The following is a 19,917-nucleotide window of genomic DNA, read 5'->3' as shown; positions in this document are numbered from 1 at the left end:
AGAGGCTCCAGGGGTTCCTCAATCATTCAGTTATCACAGTGAAGAAGGGCAGTTTGGTTTCGTGACTATAGATGAAGTAATGCAACACGGCCCAGATGGAAACTGGTTTATTTTTTTCACTGAGGGAATTGAGATAGTGCAAGAAAGGGATAGGAAGCACCGACAAACCTGGTCCCCAAAAGTGTTTTTAAAAGCTTACCTGATCGTTGTTGGCCAAGAGAACAATCAGGCCTTTCAGTAGCAAAGAGCTCCATCATCATAACTTTACTTTTTTTGCTTATTTAGAAATAGTAGCTATTGTAAATAAATTCTGCATCTATTGTCAGAGAAAATCCTGATAACGTGCTCTCTGTTATCTTTGCACAATATATTTTATTTCAATATAATGCTAGAATATCCTCCTCAAAATATCTTCGTAGTAACTCTAAGATGTGCCATGATGAATTCACATAAGCTCTATCTAATTCACTCCCAAGCAGGTGGCCCTCACATCTAGCTCAACCATTTACACTGCTTGTAACATTTATTTTGGGTGCGACAACACTGCGTTCATATGAACTTATGAAAGTATAATTTGCTCCTATTGTTATTTTTAAACCACAATTAATTAACTTCCATAATGCCAATAGGTTTCTACCCTTTTAACTTCTTTCCTACAATTCTGCTTAAGACACACTTGCTAAGAAACCCTTTTAAAAATCGGAGACATTTGTGCACGTTTAGGACCGTTATGGTGTACGTACAAGTTTTCCCTTTTTTCTTCTCTTTCTGTCACTGTGCCAATCTCTACTTGCAAGTCCACCTGAAATAGGGGCTTTTCTTTCATAGAGAGAAGGTAATAACACATCTAGGGCACTCTGCGAAGGCTAACACTAGTACTCCCCATCCAGAATTCAGATACAAATAAAGACAAATTGGCCTTTAGACTACATTTTTCTTTTCAGCCTTCTGCATCCTTTTTAGTGAAGCAAAAGCTGCTGTCCTAGAGGAACTGTAAGCTGGTGACCAGAAACCTCAGAGTGGGAATGCAAAACAAAGCCCCAAATGCAGACTGAGTGCCTCTTCCTGAGGTGACTGAATTAACACAGAAAAGTCAAAATTAGATGAAAGAAAGGGCGAACATTTGGCCAGATCCACCTTTCCATGTTTCAGCAAGCTTCCAGGGAAAGGCACAACCCTTCACAGAACCTGGCTGCTGCTGTGAAAGAAAACATTCTTACTGCTTTTACTGCAGATTCCCCAAGTGATAAGCAGTGAATCTGCCATTTCCTTGAAGCCCTTAACTCTTCTAAGACATTTACCTCTCTCCTTGCTCTCTCTCTTATCACAAGCACATGCATCTACCTGCAAACCATCCTCCTTCCTTCTGCACTACTCTCCCAGCTGCCTTCTGCTCACGTTGCATTTGCAGGGCACCCGTCAGCACCACGACTGCCCCAAACTCAACCAAAACACCCAGCAACAAGCAGGGCAAATTTGTACCTTGACTGAAATCATGCTGTAGAAGAAAAAAAAACTTCTCCTCCGCTTTGCTCAGATATTAAACAATGGTCTTTTATATATCTATATCTATATCTATCTATCTCTGTCCAAATAGCCTGATGAATTTTGCATTTAAATTTACTCTTAGGCAGACAAATATTATAGAAGACAACCTTGTACAAGATAAGATAAGTGAGGACTGGAGAGTCCCAAGGTAACTCTAAAAAGAAATGTCAGGAATGATGTGTTCCAATTCCTTTTGCAGAATGAGAAAAGTCATTTTAAAACCTTTCTATTTCATGTTGAGCTTGTATTTGGAAAAGTTTCATATTCAGGAAACAGTCTGACTCAATGCTGATCTTCACTTTTACAAAAGATTCCGATATTAAGAAAGACAAAAGAGGATATGAAACTATAGATGGGTTTGAATAAGATGCAGAGTCTAAAACACAGCATGCTGAGTATTTATAAACCAAAAGCCTCATCTATCAAGTCTCTTTCAAGAGGTTATTTAATCACCATTATAGCTTTGCTACTGAATTTATATCACAGAATTAGAGCTGGAAGGGACCTCAGGAGGCCATCTTGTCTCTCCCTCGCCCGGAGGCACACCGGCCACACAGCAAACATACCCATCAGGCCTGACAGGGGCTTGTCTAACTTATTTTTTTACAAACCCTTCCATGACAGAGGTCCCACAGCCTCCTGTGACAGCTGTGCCAGTGCAAAACCAGCCCACTGCTAGAAAGTTTTACTTAGTGTTTAACTTAAATCTCCTCTGCTGCCATTTAAGCCTGTTATTCCTTATTCTGCTCACATGAACATAGGCAAGGTTTATTCTTTTTCTCTCAAAGCTGTCATTTTACATATTTGAATACCATTATCACATCTCCCCTCTTTTGCTCTCCAGACTAAATTTCTTCGACCTTTATACACAGCTCATGTTTTCTAAACCTCTGACCACCGCTGTCCTCCTCTTCTTGGATTACAGAGCCCAAAATTTTGCTCAGGGCTCCAGCTGCAGAGCAGAATTACCACACGTGCCTTACAGACAACATTCCCGACACCTCAGCCGGATGTTCGCCTTTTCTGCAATGCGGACAATGTCAGCTCTACATACAGTGTCTGACCAAGACTAATCCAGAATCCAGACCCCTCCCCTTTCTTTGTGGCACTTATCGTTCCCCCAGGCACAGAATTTTGTCCTCATTGAATTGGCTACTATTTTCCAGACTGTTTCTTCAATTCCTCAGGTCAAGATAAGACTGAACTCTAATTCTGTCCTCTGAAGCGCTTATGGCACCTCCATGCATGGTGTTACCAGGACGTTTAATAAACACGCTTTCTCTTCCATCATCCACGACATTAATAAAAGGACTGATTAATACCAGAGCAAGTACAGACCCCTGCAGAACCGCACGTGGTCCCTGGGGTTTGACAGCTACACTTAACCACTTATAGTTGTACCTACTCTTGGTTTCCCTGCTTACTACGAGCAAGTTGTGGGAGGCAGCGCTAAAAGCCTGACTCAACTCAAGAGGTCAAGTTCATTTAAGGACCTGGCAACAACTATTGTTAGGCTTCTTTCCATACAAATCTCCAGGTTGGTTACAGTTGTCCTTCCTGAAGCCAACTGCTGTTATTTTGCTTTTTCCCTTCTTCCTTTCCCAAAAACCACATTCTGTCACTTCATGGTCATTCTTCACCAAGTTGCCTTCTGTCACCTGCATCAAAACACAGGTCCCAAGAACTTGCTGGACGGCCTTGTGTTGTCCTGAATTCACTTGCCAGCAGAAGACAAGGTAGGCAAATCCCACATTTCTCATTCTGTACTTAGGATGAGTGTAGCTGCTCAGGAAGCCCTTCTCAAATTTGACCTCCACTTGTGTTACATATTTATTTAAAAATATTGATAGCGACAATTATTTTACTTTTTAAAAAATTACTTGCTGTTGAATAACTATTAGAGACTCAGAAAACATCAAAAAAATCATAAGAGATGCCAAAACCTGCCCTGTTTAAAAGGGTAAAAAAACCCAATTGCTAAGTTTTATTTTTCCATGTGGGGATGAAACAGTTACCTTTGGCCATTTTGCTCTGGATTTGATGTTGGTAATATTTCTTAACAGCTTTTGGTTTGCTGGATTTAATGAACGGGGTCTAAGTTTGGGTTTATTCTGAATGAAACCAGAAGGTATTTGTTCTGAGTGAAATTACTTTGTTGTTCTGTCCTTTACCATGAGGTTGATCCTGCTTTAGGGGGAGCAAACATAAAAAGGAAATAAAATAAAAATAAATACGTTTGCCTGTATGAGAAGACTGCACAGTATTAGAGGGGAAAAAAGTTACCCTGTATAAAGGCACCCTATAATAAAACAAGGATCACAAATTTTCAGATGGATGTCAAGTGCCTTTCAAGACAGCCATTAGACAGGGACCTGAATGTGTATCTTTCTGTTTGTCTATTTTAATTAACACCTTTCATCTTGAAGGTCCTGTAAATAATTGGCAAAATAATTAGCGCAGTGACTTCACAAGGAAAAGAAGTGAACTCTGTATGCCCATAACAATTCACGCAAAGTCCTGCTCTTTAGCATGTGTTGTATTGAGAGAGGGACTGGCCAACTGACCAGGAGTTGCACGTGTTCCTCAGAAGGATCTGATCACATTCCCCTTAGTTGCTGTGGGAATGGGCAATAAATACTGATTGTTGAGAAAAACTAAAACATGTACAACTACGCACAAGCTGCACACTTCACTGGTCCTATTTTAGCCAAAGAACGCACCGCACATGTTTGAGCAAGAGGCGATTTGCTGATTTGAAACGGTCTGTTCTGCATAGTAATATTTTCAGTTCTGAAAGGGACTTTGTTAGTTATGAAGACTGTGGGGCTGCTCAGGACGTAGTCACTATTACCGTATCACAGATCTGCAACACACACGCACTAGATGCAAACCTGTTTGGCAGCAGACCCAGAAAAAGCTGCAAGGGAAATGTAATGCTGTAATCACTTGCAGCCGCATTGGTTATGATCCCATTAAACAAACCAGAAATTTGGAACCCTCCGCTTGATGACTGTAGTGCAAAGCAGTTGTCAAGGCAGCTGGGTGCATAGCGAAAGAAGGCTGCACCCAGGCAGACGATCATGGGAATCTGAAGACAGGATGCGATAGATAAAAAACATGCTAGAGCCAGAACCACTGTCAAACAGTTTAGCACTGAATTATGTTGAACAAATTCTGCAAAATCTGTCTTGCTTTGGAGAACTATGCCAAGCACAGCCCACTTCTATAGCAGCCCAAGTATCTCACCTTCCTAGCACTTTCCACAACTTGCCAGCTACGCGTCTTCTTGCTATCAGACTTCAGAGAGCAACCACGATGGCTGACAGTCCCTAACCTTCTAGGGAGTGCAAAGACAGAGAGTGTACAGCAGTCAGTGCGTACCCAAAAGACATTCTTTTTGTGTGAAGAATGAAAGTAAAATTGTTCTAATTAACTCCATGGGTACATAGCTGGGAAGCTATACAAGGGCAATTTAAATGCCAGCATTTCATCGCTGATCACTTTAGCGGAAATCCTCAGGGCTTGTGCATTTCACAGTCCCCTCAGGCCTAAGGACATTTTCCAGGGTGACAGAAGTGCCAACAGTCCCCTACACAGAAATCAAACCCTCAAGGTGTCCCTTCATTTCTGCAGTGCAGTTACAGTGGTCTCAGGGACAACGTAAGGTAAGTTAAAAGTAGGAAGTCTGGCAGCAGGCTAACAGAGACCAAGAAGGAAAACTGCCACTGGCAACTTGTGAAGAAATTAAAGTCGGATTCACTCTAACCTCGTGTTCGATTTATTAAAGTCCTGACTTTCTTAACCAACCTAGTGATGATCCAAAATTCAGAGCTGGTTGCTGTAGATGGTTACGGAAGTTTAGTTTGCTGCAGAGCACAGGAGACCAGAATCAGGCACACATACTGCAGGAAAATAGTATATATGAATGAGCACATCTGCAGGCTGGACCAAAAGAACTCTTGCTGTCTACTTTCTAGATGCTTTAAGCCACATAAAATTAATTACAACATCAAGAGGTATATTGACCTGAAAGTGTCTTTAAAAAGGGATCAGGAAGGAAGACACATGCAAAATACTTCATACTAACGAATGTGTATCTGTGCAACATGAACAGCTTGATTATTTATCACATTCAAGTTAAAACTCTAAACCCTCAGGATGTATTTTTCAACTACAGTCACAGAAGAACGTAAATAAGATTAAGCGTGGTCACAGACACGTCAATCTCCCACAAATGCTGACATTTCACATGGCTGAAAGATATGGCCTTGCCTTCACCCTGCTCACATCCCAACATTCCCACAAACAATCAGAAAAAAAAGGAGATTAGTTCACTGCTTCCCCTGATCTGGCCTACAACGTGGCCACACAAATGTCAGCGCTGCTGTGTTGGAGAATGTGCAACGATGAGGCCCAGGGAGCAGGCAGATTTTCCCCTTTAAATATATTAAGGGTACAGTGGAATTACTGCTTTAGAGACAAGAAGTAGGAGGAGGGTGTGAGTATGAACAATAGCAGGAGAAATGTGTACATCTCCTCAATAGTCCTGTAGTTCCAAACATACATGAATCTTTGTTACACATATTACCATAGTTCAATAAACATAAATATGGGATAATGCCACTAATTACATCATCCATAAAAATACAACTGACAGTACCAAAATCCCAAATTTTTGCACTATGTTTCCAATTTTATACTGAACTAAGTATCGTGCTACTGATTCAATATTGACTTCTGGACATTTCTTAAGAGGAAGCATGGCCTATCTGTCATCTTACAGGTTAGCAAAGAGTATGGAGAAACAGGGACAGAAAAGGCTCTGATGCATTTTCAAAAAGGTACTTGAGGACAGAAGCTTTATTGGCTTTATTTAATTGAAATAAATAACACCGGTAAATTTAGCTCTGACACCAATGGACAAAATTAAAAAAGCCAGGGCTATTCATGGACTGCAGTCCAACTCCCCAAAATCTACATCTTCCAGTTCCAAAAGCCTATTTTAGCCATACGAAATTCACTTACCACAATCAAAATTACAGTTTTGCAGGAAGTAGTAAATTTTCACAAAAAGATGGATTTTTTTTTTTTTTTTAATTTAATCCTCTACAGATGAGATTGTTTCAGTATTTGGCACTGTCAATGTCAATGAAGGAGAATACCAGGTCCTTGGTGAACAGGAGAGAAAATAATGAAATATTATCCTACAAACAGATATACATGGAGAAAAAATACTCCCAAAAACCCATGGAGTCTTCGCCAATATTAACGAACTGACTGGAAAAGGAATAGTGAATATCACTCATCTGGATTTCATGAAGGCAGGTTTGATTTACAGAATGAGTCAGTGAGATAGTGGAAAACTATTAAAACACATTAAAGATTGGCTAAGGGTCAAGAACACCAGCATAAGATCAAGTTTTTAATTTATCTAGCGATCTGGACTGAACTATATAATCTGACATAAAAATAAACTCTGTTCTGTCAAAAGAAGAGTCTTATAAAACAGAAGATAAAAATGTCCTTTTAAAGCAGCTGTTTGAAATTAAAATTTTCATTTCTTCTCCTACCTTTTCCTAGGCCAAAAAAGGTCATTTTGCTATTCTCATGGGGAAAGCTGAAATTATTGAATTGTTTGGGATATGATTTTGATACTATGGTAATTTTTGAGCGAAGTGTGTTTGATTGATGTGGACATCAATACTATTGTATTTTATTTCCATTTTTTAGTATAAATGAGCTCATTTGGACAGTAATAGTAATACGGAAAAGTGTAATGTAGCTACAACTAACTTTGTATGTTTATTAACACACAAAATACCTTAAAAAGGAAGGGAAGTAGTTCCCCAAATCTATAGGAAACTACTTTCTTGCCTTCTCAGAATATTAAGAATTCACCACAGAGTATCAGGGAGTTACCTCAGTATCAAATTATCAGCCCCCATGACTTCCTTGGGGCTCTTGAGTCCCCTTCTGACAGCTGTTGGAGATTTCATTGTCATTTCCTTGGGTACCAGACTTAAAAGCTGTTGCATGAGAATCACTTCTCTTACCTGTGATACTGCTGCTGATCAGGATTACCTCACCTTTATTTCAGGCCAAAGCCATCACTATGTTGTTATTTATTTAGGTTTTTTTTCCTCTAGTAAATGCCCTGATCAGTGCATTGCTCTCACACATCTTTTAATACGTCTTTCCTAATTATTTCATACTCCTTGGGGATCTTATATACTCAATGTCCTACAAAGAGTGCTCTTCCTCTTAAATACTTGAGCTTGCAATTTTCTTATAAGCTGCCTACAAAGAGAAGAGAAGTAGTTTGTGCTGAGGAGGCCACTAAGCTGAAGTCTCAAGGACTGAACTTTGGACCAACCGTACTTAAAAATCCTCTTTAATAGTCTTCAACACAAAAAAAAAATCAACCCAGCATTGCATTAATGAAAGCAATATCATCAATATGCAGAAGTTTCAGAGTATTAAAGAAATAATCTTGAGAGCTAGAGTAACAAGTGAAACAATTCAAATTACAAGGTCATATGCCTAGAAAGTAGGAACAAGAATTTCTGTGCATGCTAAAATCATCAGCTGAAATTGTAAAGGAAAAGAGAAACATCCTACTATTTGATTAGCAAATGAACTGAGAGTCATCAGCATGTTGTAGTTACAAAGACTGTGATTAATCAGGAGAGACATTTCCAATATACATATAGAAGATTGCATGCCACTGAAAAAGTCATTAGTAAGACCTCCTGTAAAATAGCATATATAGTTCTGGCTACTCATATTTGCAGAAATTAATTTCCCTAAACAAAGGCAGAAGAAGGCTATGATGTCGGTCAGGAAATGGAAACCCTGTCTTAATAAAAGAGACTAAAAGATGTTGACTGGCTTACTTTTCCAAAACGAAGACAGGATTAGGGGGATGTAAGATGGCACATCAGATGGTGAGCATCACAAGGGAGAAGAATTATCAAAGCTGAAGGACAGCATTGGTGAAACAACAAAAGTAGAACTTGCGGTAAATAAATTCAGGCTGAAAAGAGAGTGGTCCCAGCCCTTCAAAGGGGTGAGCTTCTGAAACAGTGTCCTCGTACAAATAATAAGGACAACAGGTTGAAGATGGATCTTGATAATGAATGAGATTACATAATGTTGTTACCTATTATAGAAAAGAATTGAATTTGACACATGAGATATCTTACTGTCCTATGTTCCTGTCACTTTTCCCAATTCCTCGGCAGCTATGGTGCCAAGAAGTCTGCAGACAGAAAGTTGGCAGGAGTCTGGCGATACAACCGCCCATATTGGTTCTCTCTTGGAAAGAAGCACTGTGTACGTGGGGTCCCACCAAAGGCCACCCAGACCAACTGGCAGCAAAGGCTTCCTCATGCTACTCTGCCTGCCTGAGTCAAGCCTGGTCGCAGAGACCCAGCACAGAGCAGAAGCTCAGACCCCACGCTTGTTCATCAGCCTCTGCTAGCTGTGGTGACCAGTTGCACAGAGTCACGTTTTTGGATATGAGCACTGCTTAGTGAACACTCTTGGCCATTAGCAGTTAATCTGCTTGGATTTTAGTTGATTAAGATGACACTGGACTGGTAATTTCCTGTCATTTTCTTATGCTGTTCTTTTCTACTTCTTACTATGCTGTTTCAGGGATGAAGGAACCCCAAACAAATCTCAAGTGAAGGCATACATACAATTAATCCATGGGACACCACATACACATTTCCACAGCATTTTCTGTTACATCCTCTTGCCCGTTACAATGGTTTGTTAGTGTTCCTTTATGCTACTCTCTGCGGGGATAAAGTTTCTTCTGAGCTATCCATAGCACTACGTAGATTATTTCTTCTTGCAAGGCTGAAACTAGTAGGAAATCTACCTGTGGGTATTCTGCTGTTCTTTCACATGGATATCACATTTGTAATTGATTAAAAATTTAAATCATATTCCTGGTGCTACTGTGAAGTTGCACTTCAGGTCCAAGAATTTATTATGAAGCTGAGAAAAATCAACATATTTGGAATGATAGGGTTGTTCCAAAAATAAAAATGAAGCAGAAACTGGCATTTTTGATTTTCAGTATACATGCTGCTATTACATATCAGGGTCTTATAATCAAAGAGCAATATGTATTATAATACACAGACCTATCAAGGTAATATTTATATTCCATAAGGCAGAATATGGGGCAGCACAAACATACAAAACCCAGTTCCTCAGAAGCCATTCTAACACTCCAGGATGCCCTAACCAACTAGAGACTTTACATCTTTTAAGCAGAAGATTAAACGTGTCACCAAAACCCATCCACAGTTTTAGTGTCCTCACTTAAAATGAAGTCTTAGAGAGAATTAAAATTCTTATACATTCATCTTGGTATGATGGAAGAGTATTGCTGGTAGAGGCCATGTCCTCTGAGGTATAGAGCAGTGCCTGAGGAGTCTAAGAGTTCTTGTCTTTCATCTGGGTATAAGAATATTCCATGTTACGCCAAGGTCAGAAGCCAGGATTGAAGTGCTAACCTGGTTTACATTTTAATACTTAAAAGCACCACACCTGATCTGGTTCTCCTTGCCCCAAGTTACTACTTCCTTGCAAAAGTGCAGCTGAGGCTAGCCTGGAGACCCTTGTCCTTACGCTACAGATTTTCTTCTTCTTCCTGCTATGCATATTTACCCTTAGACAACGTCTAGCTCTTAACCTCATCTGCCACTTCACAAGCTGTCAAATGACTATTCAAGCATTAAAAAAAATGAAGGGTCTGTTAAGTTGTAAATTAAATGACAGTCTATAGCTGAAAATTAGCAGTAACTAAAAAACTTTATTGATTGCTAAGAAAAGGTGAATAACCCCGCCTATGGCTTGCTGTGTAATTGTTGACCTTTAGAACCCAAGAGCTATTAATATAAGAACAGATAGCAGTGAACTAGCAAACGAGTTATTTTGCAACAGGACAGTAAAGGCACATATCAAGTTTTTGCATGTGTTCAGTGCCACCTTGAATAGTGTTGTTACATACCTATATTTTCTATTTTAATGCAGAATACAACCCAAGCTACATCTGGACACAAAATGCCTGTCAACTAGTTCAGAAGATCAGTGGGAATGTACCCGCAGATACTGAGGCCTTTCAGCATGTTTTAAGAACTCCACATCCTTCCAAAAAGGTTTCCAAATTACTGTTAAAGGCAGAAAAATTGTATTGCCAAGCTCAGCCACTCTGATACATGTACTGCAAACATTTAATCTGTACTCCGAGAGATAGAGATGGAAATGGCCAGTAACAGGAGAATAGCGGACAGTAATCCAACATCAGTAAAGTTCCTTTACATATGGGAGACACACACACACAAAAAACCCACCTCTGTTAATACTGCTGAGTTTAATCTGTTACAGACTCTTGTACACTTCATGGAAATAGTAGTTTAAAGACTATTAATACAAATGCTTCAGCAATATTTAACTGTTTTCTCTTATTTTCTTCTTATTATAATAAGAAGACATAGTTGCCTTTTGACAAAAAAACCTACAATTTAAGAGCATTGATCAGGTGGTGGTGTTTACAGTAAGAAAATTTTAAAAAGTTATATTAACTGGAAGTATTAAAGAAAAAGGTATCTGACCTGGTGCAGATGTCCTTCCATGAAGAGTAGTTTCGTTAGGCAGGAGGTCTTTTGAGTTGGAGGTGAACGGTGATTGTCTAAACGTGTCTTCAGAAAAGAAAGGGCTACAGGAAAAAAAAAAAAAAGACGTCTTTTTATGAACAAAATAGCAGTTAATGGATTTGATTTTTGACCGTAACATCTTAACATTATAACAAATACCACCTTGTTAAAAAGCCCTGTTTCATTTACAGAATTCATGCTGAAAGATATGCAGACCATGAGGCAAGGCGTGGAGAAGACGCATGCTTTGGTAAAATTGCATCTCAGAGTGAAAACTGAAGTCCTCCCAAAAGGCTTTTAACTACATTTCAACGTCTCAGATTTGCTATATCACAACACAATATGGATCATTAAAACTAATGCCGCAAAAATTTCTATTCTACTGTCCAAAAATTTGTATTCTACTGTCATATCTGGAGAGGGCAATCAGGAAAGACAGAAAATATTATTATTTAATAATCTGAGGTATATAGTATTTCTTTTTAAAACAAAACTTTTCAAATTTTAGGTTAAGGTGCTGAATAGCTATCTTTTGACACAGCATTCCATGAATGAAATTAATTCCATAAATTTGATTTTTAAAGCAGGAAACAATTCATATAGGCTAACTGAATGGTTACTTCCCAAAGAGTATTAAGTGCAAAAATTATCAGCTACTTGACTCCAAAAAGCATAGCATGCTTTGGTTTTAATTAACAGACAATAAAAAGCAAATTTCAATAGTGAATTGGCATTTCTGTCAAAGTATTTTGTTTTCTCCTCAATTAAAGATCATAACAGAAACATGAATTCCGTGCCTACAGTAGAGACAGACATCAGTAAGAGGTACATAAAAAAGTCAAAAAGGAAAAGGACAGTCTTTCTTGGAAAACTGTTTCCTAAGGCAGTGTATTCCATCTGCATGCAAGCTATCAATTTCTTCTAAGCAACATGAGAATTATATTAAATCTGATCTCTCACATATTGAGAATCCTTAACAGACTGGTGTACAGTAGGTGTTTTAAAGGTGCAGGAAAGGAGGCCAGCTCATTTCTGCAGCCTGTTCTTACTCAGTAATAAAATCCAAGAACCTTTTCAGGGTAAGGAACGTAGTATGAGGTCTTACAAAGCATTGCACAGCGGGTAGTCCAGACCCAGAAAGTATGTGCCAGCAGCACCAACCAAGTTGACCCTACCAGTCCAGATACCCCAGGTGTCAATCTAAACAACGGCACTTGCATAAGTCTTCCCTCATACAGTTTTTCTGCAGAGAGTGAACGAGGTGTTCTCCACTGAGTCACTTGTATTCTCAGATCTCTTCGGCCTTTAGGAAACTTGTTGATAACCAGTTAACTTGATCATGTAACACTTTTGGCAATCATGTTATTTACTTTCTCATGAAGTTTTTTGGCCATTATTTATTTTTTGCTGTTCCATATGTGACGGTTAATGGGATATTTTGGTATGTCTACAAAAGCTTGAACATAACCATAAACACAGTCAACATGAGGTTGCACTGAAGGGTAAGGCATGAAGCTGCCCCAAACCTGAACAGTTCAGCATACGCAGATCGCTGAACAATGCATAATACTCAAGAAAACAAGTGACCAGGATAAAGCAAAGCAGCTCCAGCCCACATGTGCAAACCTTAACTTTTTCCAAGACTCAAACTCCCACTCAGGGGTGACATAATATAAAACAGACTGACGCTGTATAAAAATATGGCATCATTTATTGCAACATTCCCCTCACTGGTTTAATAATGATTTGAAAGAAAAACACCAATAAAAAAAGTTTTATTACTGTTGTAACTCTTCAAAATCTTGTAATCTGCTCAGGTTTCCATGTTGGCCTGCCTGCTTGTGCCTTAGGTCCAGTCACTGGGACACTGCTCATTGCTGGTTCTAAGCAAAATGGATGATGCAGAGCTTATCTGTTTCAGGCTAGGCCATATATCATGAGCAGGCTGCTGTTGAAGACTGCACCGTGTCGTGTCCCAAGGATTTCCCTCTCCGCCATCGGCCTCCGGTGAATTACAGAACCATCCTTGGATACCTCTTTTCTGCCTTCCTCTAGAATGGCAGCTGAGCCTCTTCAGTGTTGGCCCTATTAATTATTTTTATTTCAGCAGATACATCCTCCAGTTCCCAGTGCAAAGTATGGAGGGAAGAGCTCCTGCTTCATAGTAAGAAAGTACATAAATTGTTCTCAATCACTGAGCAAAGTCCCTTCTGATGAAGATTAAGCTTTAGGATTTTTTTTCTGGCTGCACTTTTCCAGTTTTATGGCTACACAGTTCTCTAGATGAAAGAAACTTATCTTGGCATCTTACACTGGCGTACTCACTTCCAGATCATTTGCTTCTCCACTTTCTGTCTTCATATCGCAGATGGCAGGCTCTACCATCTCACCCAGCCATTGAACTGTGAGGAATCCTTGCCAGTTTCAGCTGCTTAAGCAAAGTCATATGGGAGTATATGCTCACAAAGTCCAGGAATACTCACAGGAGGAATAGCAACAGATAGGCGACAGTTAGAAATGTTAATAAGGAACAAGACAGCAAAAAGTGCTTGTGTACACCATCTTTCTGGGCTTTGCTGATTTAAGACTCTCACCAGTGACACAGCTTAATCTCTCTGCTCCCCAGCTACTCACAGGTGGACAACACTGACCTCACCTTGGCTCTCTGCAGCTGTCAGCAAACTTCACATAACAATTGTGATTCAAATGCCTTTCTGTCATTACTCCAGATGTAGGCTGGTGAGCCAAACTGCAACACCACACGTTTTCTTAATGCAGTCCAAGTGCCTCTATCCTCCACCGGCTGCTCCATCACATTCTATTTTTGAGAAGGCATCATACCCTTACCAGTAAAGACTTCCAGCTGTTTCGTTTTGGGTGGGGTTTTTTTGGCAAGGTCTTTCAAATCAACCTGTTTCAACATGCAGGATTTAGTAGACCTTCCCCTTAAGAAGCTCTTCTCATTCGTGTCTTCTTCTGTTGATAGATAGGTAAGATAAGAAAAGCACCGGGAAGAACTGAATCGGGCACTGAGCATTTCGTGCCCTCATGGGTAGCAGCCATTATCAGAACTTCTCAGTAAAACGCAGTGCAAGTTTGACAACAGCCAACTGTGCTACCCTTTTAAAAGTTGGCAGCCAGAAGAAGGGGAAGTTATCTTTGAACTGTCCTCAACCTTTCCAGTTTGAATTATCTTTGATAGATCCAAAAGTAGCTCTGGATTCTCACACCAGTCCTGCCGGTAACATCACGAGACATTGAAATCTATTTTCAACTGACTATTTGTCACCCCCTCCCTGCAATGCACACTGGATGGTTAATGAGTAGTTGGACAATATGGGCATTTATCTCCATACGTATCTCTCAGGCTTATGCTTTTTAAGTAGTCACAGGAAGGCTAAGCAGGCTGCATATCCCACAAATTCCCAAACTAGCAAATATGGGAAGCATTCACAGTAGCCAGAAGTTAAAAGCTCATTTTAATTATCTTTCAACTTGTAACATCAAAAAGTCCCTAATGTACATTTACTGAGCTGATCAGCTTATTAAAACCAGATTATTTATTTATTACAGTTACCATGAATGAATGGGATAGGCCTAGGAATTTAAGAACAACGTATTTTAGAGATCTTTTCTTCTGCAACTGAAATGCTTTTCAACTTCTGTCTGGACAAAGTTGTCTTAGTTAGCAGGCACTGATCACTCTGGGAACTCCTGTAGAAGGGGCTGCAGAAGTACAGAAGGTCTTACTCTGTCTTTGAAGGAACTCTTCGTCACTTCAGTGTCCTCAGTCTCCAACCCATCCATACTGATTAGGGAACTTTCAGGTAGGAAATAAATGTACCCTTGCCAATTCCTGTCTACTCCTCACCACGGGCTCCTAAGTTTTTACTAATTCTAGCTAGTAATAAGAGCTTTGAATTTTCCCATAGGGACACCTCACTTTGCTGCTCACATATGTGTAAACAACTCATTTTACAGTCACAATACTGTAAAGTGCACATTTCTTTAACAGCACATGCCATAACTGAAAGATATTTTTAATTCCTGGATAATTTCATTTATTCTATTAATGTGACTGTAATCTTTAACAAATGGTTCATTAGCATTGTCTTACTGTCTGACTTTTAAAAAATCATCTCTAGAAGGCATTGAGCTGATAGAAAAACTAAAATTAAACTAAAATTTTATTAAAGAAATCCAAGTTTGACAGAAGACAATCAAAATCACCTCTTTTTACATTGGTCCATGTCTTAAAATCCAGTTGTCAGCCTGTTCTTCCCTCAAGCACTGTATGTACTATGCAGTTTCTTTTAAGTTTCAGGTTTTGTAGAAAAAAATAGAAAAAGTAATTCTTAAAATGATGTGTGAATACTTGATCAGAGGAGAACAGTCATTTTGGCCCAAAGGCCTTTTGACTCATGAGCTCTAAGCAATCAGATCTATAGGTGTAATTTTTCAGATATAGGTTACATTACTCACGAAAATATCTTACATCTGTAATATCAGGTTACATTTGCAGGAGACAGACACATTGAAGTTCACAAGGCAAAATGAAGCAATCCCATTTACACTACAGCTTTGCAGATAACAATGGACTGCACTTACCTGGCTGTAGTTCTGATGGCATTATCTTTATTGTGGTTGTGCTCTTTGCTCACTTTTTCTGCAGAGGAACATACATGTTTTTTTGTGATTAGCATAAATCATATTTTCCCTATCAGGTTTTATTCAGTAGAACTATTTTAATGCTTTCAGATAACAGCATAATCCAGAGTAATTTAGGGTAAATGGTTACAGCATGATTAGAGAATGGACATGACTGTATTTAAACTAACACCCAACAAATTTTTTCAGCTTCATAATGCAGTGTTAGTGCTCCATGCAAAGTGTGCAATACAAGCATTCATTGAACACAGTGCTGGTATTATTGCCTTTATGTAACAGCTGAGGTTCACCTTCTTTGTCAAGAGAAATGGACAGTGCAGCCCCAGGAGCACCGCATGCTGCAGCCACTGGCCACTTACGCCAGCAGCTGCCATCTATAGGTTCCCCTATACTCCAAGGCCCGGATCAATCAGTTGTCACAAATTATTTAATTAGCTTTCAAAAATACAGGAGTTGAACTCTGTTTTTTCCAATTCAGTTCAAATATTGTAAACCTGACCTGACTGTCACAGTGCTCTAAAGCATATGCTAACTATGGGGGACATTTGGCAAGGCTTTTGCGTTTCAAATGTGAGGGTAGAAGGGCTCTAACTCCTATTATTTTTCAGCCTTAGCAATCTCACACTTTCATAGCACCTTAATGGTTATACACAATTTCTTTTTGTTCTTTAAATTCAACTATCGACTATTTCCACTGCTTTTACCTGATAGCTGGAAGAGCAGCTCGGACGCCATCTTCACTGATATATCTTGGCTGAATAGATTTCTTTCTGGGAGCACACGACCTTCTGGTGCCTTCTGTATGTGTTCACTAACGTCTCGCCCTAATAAAGTGCTGTAGCCAACATTTTGGCTGGGTTGGCTGGGTGACACCAAAGCCTGCGAATCATGAATGTCAACTTCCATTGGTTCTTCCTTTATCTTTACCATCTGGGTTTCTTTGTAACTCTCAGCTGCAAATATGTATTAAAAAAATAAACAACTGCCACAATTATTTAATTAGGCTACAATTTTTCAGAGTACTCAAAGCAGGAATCACAATTACAAAGTTATAATTTGTATACCGTATCACTACAAATGGTAAGGGAAGCAAGCAGCTGACTGCTACAGTATTCTTCTGGGGGTATAAAAATGGAAGCCATCTCTTGAAAATAATTTTTCAAACTAGAGAGCAGAAAACAGTTGCATATTTGTAAATATGAGAGTTATATCGCTTTCTATGAATACTGGGTGATCACACACCAGTTAGTGAAGCTTTGTTTTTATTTATTAAATGAAGTTGCAACTACAGACCAGCTCTCCAAAGGTGGGCACTGAAGACCTCTTACAAACTCTGAATTACTATTTATCAGCAGAAGCACCAGCACGGACAGTCAGAAGTACTGGTATGGGGTTGGGGTGGAGGAGGAAACCTCATCTGCTCCTCTTCCGCTCTCTTTCTCTTTTATGGAAAATTTTAGACAACTATGTGAAGAACCAGTTCTTGTTGCTTTCAAGATGAGAGGAGTATTCTGGGGCCCATACTCTTCTAAAGTCTGGTTTTATAACAAGCATAGATATTCCCTCATACATTACAAGATGCAATAACCTTAATGACCAGTTTCCATAAGCCTATAACCTTCCCTCCCTGCCTTCCTCTCTGGTGTCCTAGGTCTAGCAAACAAAACCATAGTCTAGAAGCCAATTCGTAGTTCACTTTCTACACATAAGATTCCCTGGGTGCTGCTGAATGCTCTGGTTTGGCTGCAAGGTAAGCAATAAATTTTTCTTCAGAATAAAAGCTCTGAAATCTCAAAATCAAGCCTCCAATGTAATTTATCTACCACACCCCAGATACCTCTTTTGATTCAGACTTTCTGCTGTGAAAAGCAGGGACAACCTGTAGAATTTATTCTCAATTTAGTTTCATAGAAAGATGACAAGTTTTTTTTTAATGATCTTCATTCAGAGTACTCCTGAAAGGACACTGGTATCATAGCAGAACTGTCCAACCATGTGTACCAGAAGGGCCATCCAGATAAAGAATCATTCCAACAAAAAAACATACATGGGATTTATTAATTTTGCCTAAACCTGTACACATACTTCTGATACTAGCCAAGATACTGAAAACCTTAAGGAAAATCTGCTTCTGTTTACTCATGATTAGCACATGCCCTAAAGTGTCGCCTATGTAGCCTCCACAGCTGGCGTCAAGGGAAAACGTGAGTTTGAATTGGTCAGACTTCATGAGCCAAAGGAGGAAAAGGCAACCCTAGCACCCAGGGAAAGAGGCCGTGGCAGAGGGCAGGGACAGGCACGCTGCAGCACACAGAGCCAGAGAAGCAGAGAGCTTAGATGCTAGTGGATTAGGACCTGAGAGCAGTCTGGCCCTTGTCCAGACTGGGGGGACGTGATCAGATCTATGACCGTGGGCCAGCACGTTAACTGGTGCAGGCAGGGATGGCCATCCTGATAGCATCAGGTCACTGACAGAGGCACTCTGCACAATGAGTTTGCTCACATGGAAGTTTCCTTGTCATCTGTCAAATTTTACTACTTTGAAGGCTCTGATATTAAAAATAAATAAATGAACACAAGTTTGTAAGAAAAAGCCCAAACACAAACAGTATTTTCTATTAACTTTGGGTCAGAGAGAATAAAAGGGGGGGTTGAATCCACTAACTTCACTTGATAAATTAATCTGTTACTGCTCTCTCTATTTTTCCACTCCTCTCTAACTCATATATGAATGTATCAGCCTCACTGATTTTATTCCAAGTGTGAATGTTTCAAACACCACCAGGCCTTTTGTTTTCAATTACCCAATATTACAATGAATCTCAGTGGCACCAAAACATGGTTTGGTCATCCCCGATAACATCCTCAAGCTGGTCAACTGGTTGGTGTCATCTTGTAGTCTCTAGCCAAAGATGAACAGAATCTCTTTAGCATGAAAGCATATGCATTCACATAAAATTAAACTGATGTGTGTCACCAAGTCCTTTTTCATTCCCCTGGTTTCTCCCTCTCCCCACATTCCTGCTGTTCTTAAGTGGAGAAAAAGTGGCTTTGCTGCCTACAGCTCGTTTAAAAAAAAAAAAAAAAATCGAAGCCAGGAGATAAAAGCCACTTGGATATGTTCCAGGAACGATTTACATGAAGTGCTTTCAGTCTTTTCTTATGACATTTCTTGACCTTTAAAAGAAACGTATAAACATTGATAAAAATCTTTACTATCTACGATCCACCAGATACATTTCAGACTTTGGAAATTTTCATACTGAGCTCTTAACTGAAGACAAGTTAGAAATACCATATAATGCCTTTTTTGTCTTTTTTTTTTTTCTTTTTATTTTATTTAAAACTTCCATTAGCCTCTTATTATAAAACCACAGAACATTGCATCTGTGCTGAAAAGCATAAAAATAGCATGCTGTGTATTGAAAGTGAACACAGAACAGCAAAGGAACGCGTCAGGTAACACTGTCAATCAAAAGCTCAGGTAACTCCACAAACAAATGAGCTCTTCAGACATCTGACAGACCGAGCTCTGCCCCAGCTGCCAAATTTAGGTGCAGAGTCAAGCTGACCTTTGCTGCTCTCTCTGCTTTTAAAATATTCTTTCTATTTCTGTTCCTGCTCCACACAGTTTAATTCCCTGTCCTGCAAATACTTTTGAATCAAACTGATACGACCCCAACTAAGGCAAGAGTCGAGCAATACCTGTGACCTTCTCTCCTTTACAATCAGCTAGCACTCAAACTGCCCTAACTAAATTTACATATTTGATCATTTCCTTTGACCTTTCTCTTCCCAGCTGCACCCTTTTGATCTGACAGAATGTCCCTGCCAAATGTGAATCCTGTCATACTCCGATTCCCAAAAGCAAACACACACAGAAGACTGAAGGAGGGTCTCTATGATAATTTTACAAGAGCTAACGAAAGGGAAGCACAGTCATTCTGTCCCATGAGCAGCAATCACAGACATACAACCTAGCTGCGCAAGATCTTGTGCTGGCAAGAGACTGTAATTAAGGTTATGCCCA

General features: G+C 39.5%; 1 protein-coding gene across 8 annotated transcripts in view; it reads right to left on the bottom strand.

The window, feature by feature from the left end:
- Positions 1–19,917, bottom strand: part of ZNF827 (zinc finger protein 827) — a 121,890-nt gene that overhangs the window by 18,156 nt on the left and 83,817 nt on the right. For all 8 annotated transcript variants that reach the window (XR_015699583.1, XR_015699581.1, XR_015699582.1 and 5 more), the window contains 3 exons: positions 16,592–16,840; positions 15,828–15,885; positions 11,178–11,281 (listed from right to left, as the gene is read on the bottom strand). Coding sequence is in view for 5 of the 8 variants with exons in the window: in XM_087735963.1 (XP_087592089.1) it covers positions 11,178–11,281; positions 15,828–15,885; positions 16,592–16,840 (411 nt within the window). In the remaining 3 variants the exon portion in view is untranslated. The remainder of the gene's footprint in view (positions 1–11,177; positions 11,282–15,827; positions 15,886–16,591; positions 16,841–19,917) is intronic.

Source organism: Nipponia nippon, unplaced genomic scaffold, assembly GCF_047370975.1.
Source record: "Nipponia nippon isolate SJK-2023a ecotype South Korea unplaced genomic scaffold, ASM4737097v1 scaffold_6, whole genome shotgun sequence".
Lineage (NCBI taxonomy): Eukaryota > Metazoa > Chordata > Aves > Pelecaniformes > Threskiornithidae > Nipponia > Nipponia nippon.
This window is presented reverse-complemented; position numbering and strand designations above follow the sequence as displayed.